This window comes from Aspergillus brunneoviolaceus (genome assembly GCF_003184695.1).
Source record: "Aspergillus brunneoviolaceus CBS 621.78 unplaced genomic scaffold BO95scaffold_3, whole genome shotgun sequence".
In the NCBI taxonomy this organism is placed as follows: domain Eukaryota; kingdom Fungi; phylum Ascomycota; class Eurotiomycetes; order Eurotiales; family Aspergillaceae; genus Aspergillus; species Aspergillus brunneoviolaceus.
This window is the reverse complement of record NW_020290733.1, coordinates 138,072-151,967: the sequence shown is the minus strand read 5'-3', so window position 1 is coordinate 151,967 and position 13,896 is coordinate 138,072. Positions and strand designations below refer to the sequence as shown.

The 13,896-nt window shown below is 51.4% G+C and overlaps 6 protein-coding genes across 6 annotated transcripts; 4 read left to right on the top strand and 2 right to left on the bottom strand.

Moving 5' to 3' along the window:
- Nucleotides 1-72: 72 nt before the first annotated feature.
- BO95DRAFT_438036 (adenylate kinase ADK2) lies at nt 73-1,266 on the top strand. Its single transcript, XM_025585411.1, has 2 exons — nt 73-288; nt 367-1,266. The coding sequence occupies exons 1-2, from the start codon at nt 117-119 to the stop codon at nt 942-944; spliced, it is 750 nt and encodes a 249-aa protein (XP_025447302.1). The 5' UTR covers nt 73-116; the 3' UTR covers nt 945-1,266.
- On the bottom strand, nt 1,217-2,655 carry BO95DRAFT_378918 (thermonuclease family protein). The gene is made up of 2 exons (XM_025583304.1): nt 2,089-2,655; nt 1,217-1,899 (listed from the first exon to the last, which is right to left on the bottom strand). Exons 1-2 carry the CDS (start codon nt 2,455-2,457, stop codon nt 1,438-1,440), a joined length of 831 nt encoding a protein of 276 aa, XP_025447301.1. The 5' UTR covers nt 2,458-2,655; the 3' UTR covers nt 1,217-1,437.
- A 172-nt stretch (nt 2,656-2,827) lies between these two features.
- Nucleotides 2,828-4,712, bottom strand: BO95DRAFT_510335 (putative peroxisomal carrier protein). The gene is made up of 4 exons (XM_025591343.1): nt 4,199-4,712; nt 3,563-4,113; nt 3,261-3,498; nt 2,828-3,212 (listed from the first exon to the last, which is right to left on the bottom strand). The coding sequence occupies exons 1-4, from the start codon at nt 4,297-4,299 to the stop codon at nt 3,089-3,091; spliced, it is 1,014 nt and encodes a 337-aa protein (XP_025447300.1). The 5' UTR covers nt 4,300-4,712; the 3' UTR covers nt 2,828-3,088.
- Nucleotides 4,713-5,703: 991 nt separating this feature from the next.
- Nucleotides 5,704-8,331, top strand: BO95DRAFT_449123 (calpain-like protease PalBory; the record flags this gene model as incomplete). The annotated part of the gene is made up of 3 exons (XM_025587929.1): nt 5,704-6,089; nt 6,143-6,371; nt 6,421-8,331. The coding sequence occupies 3 exons, from the start codon at nt 5,704-5,706 to the stop codon at nt 8,329-8,331; spliced, it is 2,526 nt and encodes an 841-aa protein (XP_025447299.1).
- A 379-nt stretch (nt 8,332-8,710) lies between these two features.
- Nucleotides 8,711-10,170, top strand: BO95DRAFT_449122 (uncharacterized protein; the record flags this gene model as incomplete). Its single annotated transcript, XM_025587928.1, has 4 exons — nt 8,711-8,813; nt 8,895-8,995; nt 9,076-9,203; nt 9,261-10,170. The coding sequence occupies 4 exons, from the start codon at nt 8,711-8,713 to the stop codon at nt 10,168-10,170; spliced, it is 1,242 nt and encodes a 413-aa protein (XP_025447298.1).
- A 291-nt stretch (nt 10,171-10,461) lies between these two features.
- Nucleotides 10,462-12,448, top strand: BO95DRAFT_113250 (uncharacterized protein). The gene is made up of 3 exons (XM_025580389.1): nt 10,462-11,116; nt 11,199-11,304; nt 11,371-12,448. The coding sequence occupies exons 1-3, from the start codon at nt 10,752-10,754 to the stop codon at nt 12,403-12,405; spliced, it is 1,506 nt and encodes a 501-aa protein (XP_025447297.1). The 5' UTR covers nt 10,462-10,751; the 3' UTR covers nt 12,406-12,448.
- Nucleotides 12,449-13,896: the final 1,448 nt, after the last annotated feature.

The following is a 13,896-nucleotide window of genomic DNA, read 5'->3' as shown; positions in this document are numbered from 1 at the left end:
CCTCTCAAAAGCCCTTGGGTTAGTTAGCCTTGCATTGCGGGCGCGATAATACCTACCTACCTAGATAGACCTCCTCCTCCCCCCCCCCCCCCAAACAGAAGAACAAACACACAACAATGACGCGCGCTATCCGACCGCTCAGAAAAGCTGCGCGAATCATCCTTATAGGTGCACCTGGCGTCGGAAAAGGAACACAAACAGAGCGACTCCTCACGAGATTCCCCGACCTAGCCTCCATAAGCTCAGGCGATCTCCTCCGGGAAAATGTGCGGAGGAAAACACCCTTAGGTATGCTGATTCCCATTGGCACAATTTCCTGGAACTGTTGCGACAATGGCTAATGCTCTTTTTTCTCTCGTGCGATAGGTCTCAAAGCCGAGGCCGCAATGCAGTCCGGTAACCTTGTCCCCGATTCGATGATCCTCGAGCTTATATCGTCGGAACTCGAGTCCAAAGGCTGGCTTCCTCCACCCACAGCCACAGCCACATCAACGACAGCAGCAGCAGCCGCCGCACCTAATTCCACGTCGGTCTCTGCCAATGCCTCCTTCATCCTCGACGGATTTCCTCGCACCGCGACGCAGGCGTCAAGCCTCGACAACCTCGTGCCCGTGAACTTCGTCGTCCACCTCGTCACACCTCCATCCGTCATTCTCTCCCGCATAGGGTCGCGCTGGGTCCACGAACCGTCCGGAAGAGTCTACAATGCCGATTTCAACGCGCCCAAGGTTCCCGGCAAGGATGATATCACCGGCGAGCCGTTGACCCAGAGACAGGACGACTCGATCGATACGTGGAAGCAGCGGCTGCACAAGTTCGAGGAAACGAGCAAGGCTCTGCTAGAGCACTACCAGCGCAAGGGCTGCCTCTGGCGCGTTGAGGGCGACTCGAGCGATGAAATCAGTCCCAAGCTTTTCGCAGAGATTGAACGACACTTCTGTTAAGTGTCTTGTGTGCTCTCCCTGGCTGCCTATGTCGGACATGTTTTTTTGTAACATACATATCCATTTCTCTTTGTTCGGGGGTTTTTTCTCTTTTCAGCTTTTTGCATTACTGCGGTCCTTGATGGATTGCAGGCATGAGCATGCCTTTCTATATGTTCTACCCTCTTTGCGGCTAGATAATGTCTTATTTAAGACAGCTTGCATCACTTGTGTGGCCAAGATGACTTATGTGTGAGGTCTTAACGGAGGTTACGATATGCCAATGCCAATGCCCACCCAGATCAGGGCGTCCTCATGGAATGTCTTCGTCAACGAACACCAATATTCATGGATGAACTCGATGTGCAAGCTTAAGATATCGCCGGGATATATGAAAATGAGCCGTATCGTCATAGGCGCGTAGACTTATAATCTGCCTCGAAACAAGGGAATGGGGGCACGCGATAATTAACTCATCCTTCCCTGGCAAACATTTCCCCCCTCGCAGCTGTTTCTAAGTCTTCTTCGTCTCCTTCTTCACCTGTATCGGGTTCTCCAGCCCCATCCGTGTCTTATAATCCCGGGGGCTCTCCCACGCCTTATTGCGGCGGAACCCCTTCCACATCCCCAACCCGCGGAGCTTGGCCCACCGCTCCGCCTGCCGGTACTTTCGCTCAGTCGCGGTGCCGCCGAATTCCGCGCCGGACTTGGCCTCGTAGACGGTCGCGAGCCCCTTCCGCAGCATCTCGTACGAGACATCGCGCCGCCGGAAGGGGATGGGGAAGTCGAGCGCCCGTCGCACCACCACCGTCGCGACCACGCGCTGGTACTGATCGTGGCGGTGGACGTACGCGCGCACCCGCCGAGTGCTCAGGTAGGCCGTGAGCCACTCGTGGGCTTCCTTGCTGAACGGCTGCGCGGGCCGACCGAAGTGCGCGAGTTCGGGGGCGTCGATGCCGGCCAGACGGATGTGAATCTTTTGATAGGTACCGAAAATAAGAGTTAGTTCGGTGGCCAGAAACAAACAAGCACGGAGGGAAGGGGCCAGGAAATCGGTGGAATATTGAGTGTAGCTCTCGCCCCGGCCATTATTCCCCTCTCCCCCCTCTCCCCCCCCCCCCCCCCTCGCGAAGTAGGAATTCACCCGCAAGGTAACAAAACATACCGTCTTATCCCTCAACTCCTTCTTCGACGTCGGAACCTTCTTCCACGGCAACCACCCCCACCCGGCCAACCGGCCCCCGGGCGTATGATACAGCCGGAAGTTATCCCCATCGCCGACGCTCGTCACCCGGCCCAGAATACTCCTGCGCCGCATGTACGAGGGTAGGATGCTGCTCGCGTCCGGGAACCAGCGCAGGTAGCGCCCGTGGAGGCCCACGGCGCCGAGGATGCCGCTTGTCAGGATCCCCGTGGCGATCAGGGTTCGGGGCTCGGCGAAGGCGCGCCAGTCGATGATGTTGGCGTAGAAGTGCCGGTCATTGTTGTTGTCGTCGGTGGTGGGAGACTTGGGAGCCCATGGCGGCCATCTCATCACGGCTCATAGTCCTCCCCCGCTTGGTGTGAGGCTTTCGCTGGGTTTGGTGGGGGGGCCCTTTTTCTCTGGGAACGGAGAGGGGAGGGGTTTGGGAGACGAGGGCGGAGTTGGTTTGGGTTAGGGGGGTTTGGTGCCGGTTTGCTGAGTGTTGATTAGCGGTGAGAGGAGGTTGAGTTGAGTTCAGGTGTTTTGGTTTTCGGCAGTTGGGTAGTTGCCGAGGTGAACTGCGGCCCTGCGGATATATGTCTAGACTATAATTTAGTAGTTATCCGTTCTCTTGGGTTGAAGGGTGCTCTCGAGATTGTGGAAATTCTACAGATTTCATATTTCGTTGGTTCTGGGTTGACTCTGGTGTCTACCAAAATTTATAATTGAATCTTTGCATATTGTAATGGTTCTATGGAGATACCAGCATATACATTATGATCAATGTTGCACAATGCCAGCTATTTGATAATAGTGGGCGTGCTCGGTATTTGAATTGTCAAAGCATGAATGTAACCAAGTTCAAGGTCGTCAAATCGATGGTCAATAGAATGTAGTGAAGTCTAGGGACATGTCCGTTATAGGGTGAAAATAGTAAGGAGCATATATGTGGATCTGAGGTAGTAAGAAGAAGTGATAGAAATCATTTCAAGGTAACTGGCAGACTGGTCTTGGCTGTCGATGTTGCGGAATCCACTACCTTCTTGAGCTTCTGCGCCCGGAGTTTGCGTAGATAGGCGAACAGAAGGACGAATATGAGTTCAACACTAAAAATGATCAGTTGCTGCTAATGAGCATATTGGAGACGAGCTCACCGTTCTTTCGTCATCATCAATAGACCCTGCACGAGGAGGCCCTTAGTGATCTGAGGTCCGATGCCCTTGAAGAGAGACAGCGCTCCTTCGTTTTTGATAATGTACCGCATGACCTCGCTGAAGGTCTTGAAGGGTTTGCCTTCACGGCCGGGGGGCGGCCGCGACTGAAGGCCGACCTTGGCCACGATCAAGGGCTGCGTCGCAAGCGTGGCCAAAGACTTAGAAAGGGCACCAAGGACTGAGAGGAAGAGAGACAATCAGCATGAGTGAACATCAAATTGAAAGATACGTGAGCTACTCACGAAATGCTTCCCAAGGCTTTAGGCTGGACTTTCCAGGAAAAAGGACATCCTTCAACCGCTGATATGCCCCGTATGTGATCGCGGGATTGACAACGAGGATCAGACTAGCCTTGAGTCCCCGCCACAAACCAGTCCAGCCGTCCTCACTGTCCACGATCTCTCTACCCGTCTCGATGAGGCCTCTGCGCTCGCTCTTGTCTTGCGTCTGTTGCCTTGTAGTAATGACAGATACCGGGATAGTGAAGATCTGAGCGACAGCGCCGGCGACAGCGCCCAGCGAGAGCTCAATTGCAGTACCAGGAGGCTTGGGTACCTTGTTGGATGCCATGTAGAGCGATCGTACAATGGTGTACCAGTAGAAATAGGCGAAGTTGGTGGATGCAACACCGATCAAAGCCCCCGTGATACCGGAATATAGACCTTCGACACCCTCCTTCTCCACGATCTTGTTGATGGCATCCAGAGTCGATTTGTAGTGTACCGTCTCATCGGAGCTTTCTTTCTTCGTCTCGTCCGCTTGTTTCACTTGCACTTGAAGTTTGGTTTTCACACTAGGAGTAGAGTAACATAGCCAATTAGCTCAAATCCACCGCGTTACGTAGTATGCCAGAGAAATACGGAGGATCAATTGCTCACAGATCAAGAGGGTAGACCATTGCGTTTGCAAGCACGGCACCCGTAGCGCCTGCAACGGCGCTGCCCCACGGCGAGAGCGCGGGTTTTGATTGACCGGCCATTTTGTGTTGAGGAGATGAGGCAATGTGCCGTTATTTTTGATAGGAGAGGAGATTGATGGTGAGGACAATATCAGTCACTGTGAATATCGTCCAGCGCAAGACCGATATCGCCTAATATTAAGTAAGAGTCGAATGCTAATTTCCCTCACCTGGAGGTCCAGCGGTGCGGAATAACTGGGGCCTTGATCGTGAGCGGGGGGGGGAGACGGGAGAGTCAACGTAGCGCGCCAGAACCACGATAGAACTTGTTAAATGTTACAGCGGTGGATAATAAGGGTCAGAGATCAGACTTGTCTAGCGAGAAGAAAAGAAGAATAAGTGAGGAGCCCCAAAGCGCATGGAAGAAAGAGAAAATGAGACATGACCAAAAAGAAGTCCAGAAATCCAGAAAAGTAGAGTGATCTGCTGCAAAGAACCAGCCGGGGGTTTCCCATCGCACCTCGGCGTGGTTGATCGTCGGTGCTCGCATGACGAAACGAGCCGAGGTCCGTTACTCTTATCGGTCTGGGGCGTGGACTTCTCCAGGCTCCATTCCCGTCCCTCTTCTCCGATCCATGATCCAAACAAGAGTCAACTTTTAAGGTTCTTTCACCTGGTAGACCTGTATGTCATACTGCACGGAGAATGAATATATCTTGTTATAGACTGGTCACCATTGATCTGGCCCCTAGGCAAGGATTCTGTACAGTGTACTCTGTACACCATGCATCCTCTCAACCTGTCTGACTCGAGGCTGGCTTTATCATTACCTAATTAGGCGGCTCTAGACGGAAGTCCCATAGTTTTTCTACTTGTCATTGAACCGGTCAACAAAAAGGGAGCTTGGGCTCGAAGCCTGAATCCTGGTATTCACAGTTGTATATCATTGCACATCACGGCTTTCTGTCCAAGCAAACAAGAAAGCTTTCTTTCACATTCGGTGCATGTAACTCTTACTATGAAGACCAGGAGTATGTGAATGCCTTATTCTCCAGCATATGGCGGTATAGCACGGCAGAATAGCAGCAAGGGAAGATGAGCCGCTACCTGAGAGGGCAGGAAGCGGGTCCCGCACTGAGCGTGATACCGGTGTCTAACTTAAGTTACCATTCATCTTCGTTAGTGAGACTAAGTTGTCTGAACTGACTCAACTGCAAACACCCTTCCTTATCAATCTTATCACTATTTGCCCTATTGCATGCACCTTGCTCGGAATGCTCCGCGGCGCGTTCACTGCTCAGCTTCTCATCGCTGCTGGATGATACTCGTTGTGTTATTAGACATTCTAGAATCTAGCTCTCACACACACCAGCATGTCTCGAGCTGCTGCTGCTTCACAGAACTTGCAAATTAGCCAAGCCTTGGTCAGAAGTCCCGGTCCCTAAGCTCATCTGCAATTCAAATTAAGAGCATCTTGGATTGACGATGATACAGACAGCCGAGGAAGATGTACTTGCCGCTACATCTCAAGCCGAGGCTCTTGAAGCAGCTATCAACGCCGCCGAGCACTACATGAAAGCCTTAAGCTTGTCGTCAACCTCAAAGGACAAAAAAGCTCTAGACGCTAAGTGCAAAGATTGGCTTCTCCGGGCCGAAAGAATCAAGGTAGCGAAAGATTGGCGCCTTGCGATTCGTGACCATGGCAGCAATGACCCAGTGACTCGTTACCCTAGATCGGTGCGCAAACTCACAACTCGGGAGGAAATCATTCTTCTCGAGAGTGCGAAATTGAACCATGCGATCTTTCCACCATGGTCAAGTGCTCCAGGATTTGATGAGTTTGAACGTCAACTTGGGGAGGACCTCTTTACGTATGTGGAGTAATTATGCACTTCAGCACAAGAATCAATCTGACCTGGACCAGAGACTCGCCCGAACTCCATCTCTCAAACCAACAGAGGGATGTTTTTGCGGGCTGGAAACGACCAAAGGAGCTGCTTTTGCAAAAGCACGCAGGAGAAACAGATATTCCCACTCTCCCGGCGATGGCCGTAACAGAGAAGACTGATTTAGTGCAGGACATGGTAACAGATTGCTCTGTCGTTGCTAGTCTGTGCGCTATTACATCTAGGTACGAGCGTGGAATAGATAAGGTAAGCCAAGTCACTACGGAATCGTGACATCTTGAAGCGAACCTGACAGTTGCAGCTCCATTACCCAGTGGTATATCCCTGCGATCTTCGTTACACAGATCCCAAGCTTTCACCTTCGGGGAAATACATCTTCTGTTTTTATTTCAACGGGTGTTTTCGCAAGGTGGTCATAGATGATCGCCTACCATCGTCGAAAAAATCACGGTCACTTCATGTGGTCGACCGAAGCAATCCTTGCTATATATGGCCTGCCTTGGTGGAGAAAGCGTACCTGAAGCTTCGCGGGGGATATGACTTTCCTGGAAGTAACTCTGGAACAGACTTGTGGGTGCTGACAGGATGGATCCCTGAGCAAGTCTTCCTTCACCATGAAGACGTCACTGGCGAACAGATCTGGAGGCGGCTCTATAAAGCATTTCAAGCCGGTGATGTTCTACTGACAATAGGTACTGGAAGATTGACAGAAAGGGAGCAGGAGGAACTTGGCTTAGTGAGTGAGCATGACTATGCCATTCTGGATATGAAGGAGACCAAAAGCCGCCGTCAAATGCTCGTGAAGAATCCATGGGCTGGCGATTATGACCATGACAGCAACTTCGAACTCAGCTCTGGCTACGAAGATACGTCTCATGTCTCACCTGGAACCTTTTGGATGGACTGTGAGGATGTTCTTCAGAATTTTGAAAATCTATATCTGAATTGGAATCCCTCCCTGTTCAGATGCCGACAAGATCTTCACTTTACATGGGACCTCACAACTGATAGAGGACTGGCTGGTTGTTTCGCCAAGAACCCTCAGTTTTCTGTGTCCAGCAATGCTGGCGGTACCGTCTGGTTACTGCTTGGAAAGCATTTTCGGACAGTCGACCATCACGACGAATCTGGGCCATCTGCCCATTGCGACGAGCCCGGATTCATCAGCCTCTATGTGTTTGATGCAGGTGGTCAGCGAGTTTCCTTGAGTGACGGGGCACTTCATCGTGGCCCCTATGTTGATTCGCCGAACACTCTAATGAGGTTAGACATGCCTTCATACACGACCTACACCGTGGTAGTATCCGAGCAATCTTTACCATCCGCAAAGCAACATTTCACACTATCTGCACTGTCCTCTAGTCCAGTGGGTATCGCGCATGCGCAGAATAAATACAAATTCACAACAAAGGTCCATGGCTCCTGGACCCCGTCGACTGCAGGAGGGAATGCAGAGTCAGCCCGATATCCATTCAATCCCCAATTTAGCTTTAAAATCAGCAGTGCAACCGATATTTCGCTCCTCCTCGAGCCAGAGGAGTCCGACTTAGCAACGCATGTTAAATTGTTCTGGTCCAACGGTCAGCGTATCTCCCGAGTTCGAAGCCGCGACATTGCTGCCGACAGTGGGGACTACCGTCGCGGCGGCTCGCTTGCAGAGAAATTGGGGCTTAGTGAAGGAGTCTACACAATCGTCTGCTCGACTTTCGCGCCCGATCAATTGGGAAGCTTCAACCTCTGGGTTTCTTCCTCCGGTCCATGTGAAGTAAAGCCACTGGCGCCAGAAGCCGCTGGGCGACGCGCAGTGATATCAGACATTGGAGTCCTGTCCCCTGGGAAAGACCGGATGCTGGCGCCGCTGGAGACCCCACGGCTGACGCGCCTTAAGATAATTGGAAGAAGCAGACAGTCCACGATTGCGAACCGACCCGTTGGGCCTTCGCCCATGCTGATGACAGTCGAACTTGGCCAAGGACCTTACAAAGAGATACTAGCAACATCTGAAGACGGAAACCACAGTGATGCCATTTCGGGTGTGCGCATCGAGGATTTCAATCTGCACCCTAATCTTGAGGACCGTGGCGGAGCGTGGATTGTCATCGAGCGGATTGGAGGACCTGGAGGACAGGTTGAAGACCACTTTGAGGTGGAAATTCTAGGTGAAGAGAAGCTGTACGTTGGAGAATGGATAGTTGAGGATGCATGATTAATCTAGCTAAATCAACAGACGGCTGTCTTGTTGGCTCGAAAGCATAGCGCAGGCCATTACACTGTACTTTAAGAGCATTCTGCATGCTAATTCTCCCGTCAAGTAAAAAAATCAGAAACAACTTGAGACTTGAATGATTAGAAAGTGACGCCCAGGGAGAAATTAATATCGAGGTGGATGATATATGATTCCGCTTGTGGTAGGCCGCCAAGCAGCAAAGCAGGAGACCGCAGCTGTGCCGAGGCGGTTAGTCTATCTAACGTTCGGTGCAGTTCCCGCTCTGGAACGTCATCCCCGCCTGCATCACGTTATCTTTCACCCCTCCAAACAACAAACAACGTCAGTGCCCCAAGATCAACTTTCCCATACCGACCTAATGGCCAGCAATATCCCCGCGAGCCTGAAATCCGCGGATATTGGCCGATTTGCCCTCAGGGCAGCTCAGCTTGAACGCGCAAAGCCCGTTGTGGCCTACTGGTGTAAGTGTCATTTGTGCGCCTAAAGTCAGTGCTGCCTGAATGTGATCTGAAGCTAATCATGGGTTCTTTTCCACTTCTTAGGCAACTTTTGGATTGTGAATCAAATCATTGAGAGAGGACTGCACACCTCTGATGATGAGGTTAAGCTGTATACGACGGAGCTGGTGGACAAGCTGGAGGAGGTAAGTCAGGCGCAATTGCTAGCCTAACCCCTTGTGTGCAGTATCTGGATGCTGACATTGCCCTTACTCTCGCCTCAAAGTTCAAGAACGAAAACCCCGACAATGACGCTGTGACGGATGCTGTCGCAGCTAATGCATATGTAGAGCAATTTGCTCTGGAGGTCCTTGGGCGTGCGGAGGCGACGATGAAGGCCAATAAAGTGACGAAGTTCGTTCCGCCCTACGCAACAAGTTCAGATAGGATGACAGCTAACCGTAGCTATAGACAAACAGCAGATACATTTCAGGCGGCTGCCACTTTTCTAGAATTATGCCAGATCTGGAACCCTCCGGATGCCGAAATCGCTGCGAAGATCAAGTTCGCCAAGTATCACGCTGTCAGAATCATCAAAGCAATCAAAGCTGGAGAAGATCCGAATGCGTCAAACCCCGTCGCTGCTGAGGAGGAGGAAGACGCAGTGGCCGACCTAGAGCCTAGACCAGATGATCCGGAAGTGCAGGCCATTGTCGGATCCCTGCCTATCCAGCCGAGGCAGCCGTCCGTAGAGGACGTCCAGGATGACTCTGAAGACGCGTCGCAAGCACCGCTTGTCTTACCAGATACACCAAACACAACGAGAGACAGTGCCTCTGTCTACCAGCGGACTGGATCACCTTCCGGAGTCAAAGTGGAGGACGATACAGAACAAGGACTGGAGCTACCCTCTGCACCAGAGACATTTGCATCTTCATCGGGCCCCGTACCTGATCTCCCGGACACCCCTGGGAAAATAGACGGGAATCGTGCTCCTGCGCCTTCCGACTCATTCCATTCCTTCCCTCCACCATCCAACATGGGACCCGCAACTCCATCCGTGCCCTCTCATGACGCCAGCTACTTTTACAGCAAATCGTCACCTAGTACCGCAGTGCCTCCACCTTTCGTGCAATCTACATCAGGCACGGTCCCTGTAGTTACCCGCCCAGCGCACCAGAATTTCCCGACCCCCACGCCTCCAGCGCCAGCACCTGTTGCTTCACATTCTGGTCCAACGAATGCGCAGTCAGTTGACGATCAAGCTATTGCGCTTGCACAGAAGCACGCTCGCTGGGCGGTATCGGCACTGACATTTGATGATGTCAATACGGCTATCAAAGAACTCAGGAACTCACTGCGCTACTTAGGAGCGGAATGAGGACACCTTCCATGTATACCTAGCTCAGCAAACGTTGTTTGTCTTTAGAGATACCTTTTCCCCAATCCTGTTGTTAATTCGTGTCAGCAATTGTTTCATGTCGTGACACCCCATCTTTAAATGAATTGATGACTTCCAATTTCTTCAGTTCTGTTTGTCACTCTTGCGAACTCTAAGTCCCTGAAGATATAGCGACATCTATCTTTCCCTTTTGTTTCAACTAGCCGGCGATGGAGTAAGGAAGCATCGTCATGTTCATTCCAGATCAAGACTGACTTGCAAAACACAAGCTTCGTCACAAGTGCAGACGGAATATTTTCCAAACCATCGCCGCGGCGATGACAAGAAACACGAATTTCTGACCGTCCTTCACTGCAATCATCACCAAGCTCCCCTCTCTGAAATTTCTACTTGTTCACACCAAGCAACACAGAACACCCACTCCCCATTTTCCTCAAACCTTCAACGCACCTGCTACCGGACCTGTTTCATAAGGCTAGCTGACAAGAAAGCCTTTAACTCCAAACCAACCTTCGTCCTTCACTGATGTATCTTGACTGAATCAAGAAGCTTATCTCATCATGGCACGACGGCCAATCACGTCCAGCACGTCTTCGGACGTGACCTATAACGTGATGAAGGCTGGACTTGATCAAGGCGCGCTGAAACCAGGAAATATAGACCGGGATTTTACCAAATTTCTCGACCTGAAATCAGCGCATCAACGCAAGTTTCTTGAGAGTCTTCGAGACCACGTCCACTTTCGCGGCTTCGAATGGGGCGAGTTACTGAACTCGGAGGCTACCCGACGAACCTGCGCTGAGATTTTTGTGGACAGCGTCGGAAGAACGTACTGGGGTACTGAAGAGAACCGTCGTAAGTACTTGATGGAAGACTCATTCAATGATCCGAACGCTCTTTGCGTATATCCCGATAGAAGGGAGGAGTAAGTTGCCACCCTTCCCCGTGGCATTCACTGTCACTTATGTCCCACATCCATAGCCATCTAATCGAGCTAACACTTACAGGATCATCCGAACTATCATGATTCTCATCGAACGCAAGGCCAAAAGTGCTCTGAAACCACGCACTGACAAGGAACCTTCAAAAGTGAGACCTTCCCTCTCATCGAATGTATGTACCTGCCAAAGCTTCTTTTCAATAATCCTAGATGTATGCTAACGTTGACCGCGTCACTAGGATAACACCGGATTCACGCCCCTCGATACCAGTACAAACATGGCATCACATATGACCTCTTCTAGCAAGCGTGTGATGACGCCAGCGCCGCATGTCGCCGTGCAAGTCGAACGCAAGCCCAAACGCAAGTCTAAGAGTTCTTCGGACGAAGAATACAGAGAAACAGACTCCGCCGTTGATGACACGGATGACGTTCAAGAGTACACACCTTCCATGGCCCGTCAAGTGAGACGTTCCTCAACCACGCGGATTCGCCCTTTCAAGTCGATCATGACTTCCCAAGAATGCGATATTGACTCCGATAGCGATCCGATGATGGTGGACTGGCAGACCAAGTGGAGTAACCCTGCGAAGACGAAGCAGGAGCGCTTTCGTCCCGTCAAGATAGAGCCTACCCCCCCTGCCAACAGCTTCGACATCGAGAAGCCGGACTACTCTCCGATCAAGATGGAGCCACCAGCAAGCCGCAAGAAGAGAAAGTCAAAGAGCAAAAAGCACTCGCTCATCAGACAGGAGTCACCGGAAGTGATGATGAACCTGGACGAACCTGTTGCTGACGACACCTTCACCATCACCACTGTTACTCCAGGCGTCAAAGCCAACCCGGACGATCCAGATGATCCCGTCTATTTCCTCGTTACCGCGACCTCCCAACCGGGCATGGGCTCGGTCTGGGTCCCCTACCGCGACTTCCGCTCGGCGGAGGAGTTCATGCGCTGCCTGCGACAGGAATGCCGTCTTGACAACTGGAGCCCGTCCCGCCAGCTGAGCCACGACGTGAGCGGCCACTCCCCGACCACCATGAAGCCCGTTGTGGTGGCCGCCTCGGTGAAGTTCGACTGGACTGACTTCGAGATCCGCGTCCGCCAGCACCACGACCAGGACTGGGCGATGGTGCAGCAGGAGCTGCAGAAGGCCATGGAGGGTCGGACCCAGCTTCTGGAATCTGGATCGCTGACGTCGGCTTTCAAGATCCGGGTACTGCTGCACGTTGTGGAGGAGGATATGCTGCTCGCGGACCCCAGGGACCACTGATTCGGATTTTGGGCTTTCCAAGGCAAACAGCTCATGTAATATGTTTGGTCTGACAAGTCATTTACGTACGGTGGTGCACTGCTACGTTATCCTGTTAGCTCAGTACAGTACCTACTTGACCGCCACCCCCCTCCCTTTCCCCCCTGCTGCTCCATGGTGATTTCTTTTGGGAATGGTTGCTGGTGGGCTGTAGAATATTGTTTTTGTTTTTGTTTTTTTCGTTTGGAGGAATACTTGGCTTTCCCCCGGGAAGGTTGCATAGAAATTGTGAAGAAGCAATTGGTTATCACCTCCGAACATCTTGCAAGTCATTCATTTTGTCGGACATAAGAGCCAGAGGATACTGATTCTAGATACTAAGAATTAGCCGAGCTACTCCGTAGTCCGTACTCAGTGTATCTAGATTGCCACGTCCTGAGGGGAGCCGAACAGAATCGAACCTAATTGAATTTTCGCACGAGCCTTCGTATCGCAGAAGTGATGCGCCTTACTTTACCGTATCTAGTAGTAGTCTAAATTGTCTAAGCCTCTAAGAAGTCTAAAAAGGTTGCTTGCAAAAGACAAAAAATGGCCGGGGGGGCTCCGGAGGGGGGGCTTTTGTTGAAGCCCCTGCACAAACCATGGGCTGACGATCACCCACGGTCCTTGGGACTGGGACTGAAAGTCAAAATTGATGCGCCATTCAGTCTCATTCCCTCCTAACGTGGGACCCCCCGGGAAAAAGGAAGTTTGTTTGGGGAGTTTTGACACCGAGGTTTAATTTATCTTTGTTTCCTCTGAAGGGAGGGGAGAATCCCGAACAATTGCCGAGATTTTGTGATACTCATAGACACTATTACCCCATAGTCTTCTTTTCTCCAGCACACTGAGACTAGGAGGATTTTGGAGCCTCGATTCGCCCAATGGCTCGGAATTCAATTCCAAAATATACATATAGATACGTATCCCATTCCCAGTGTTGGTTAATCGTGTTGGTTAATCGTGTTGTCCAAGCGGTCTGATCCCGTGCTACTGGGTTGATGGGCCCCGTTCCGGCCAGTCTAAATGCCCGAATGAAGTGTGGGTTGATTAGTGAAGAAAATGAGAAACGGAGTCACTACTTCATGGAGTACTAGTATGGATGAATAGGAGGAGATGAGGGGGGGGGAAGGTCGGGTGGAAGTGAAGCATCACCGAAGTTGATATCAATAGTGATGGTTCCAAAGTTGCCGCCGCGGATAAGCGTTCAATAGTACAGTACCTGAATTGCTTTTTTGCGCCCCTTTTCGTCCTTTTGTTCTCTTCGATCCGTTGCTTGTGGCTCTGTTTGCAAGGACGTGGGCTCGTTGAGGTTTGTTTGTCTACCTCGTCTATCCGATTGGATCAGTATTGACGTGTGTAGATAGGAATGCGAATCAGAGGAGAGGGGAAACGTCCAGGGAAGATCTAGGCTGAGTCGCAGACGCGACCGAAGCGAATTGCCGACGCCCTATGCAGTATGCAGGCACTTCT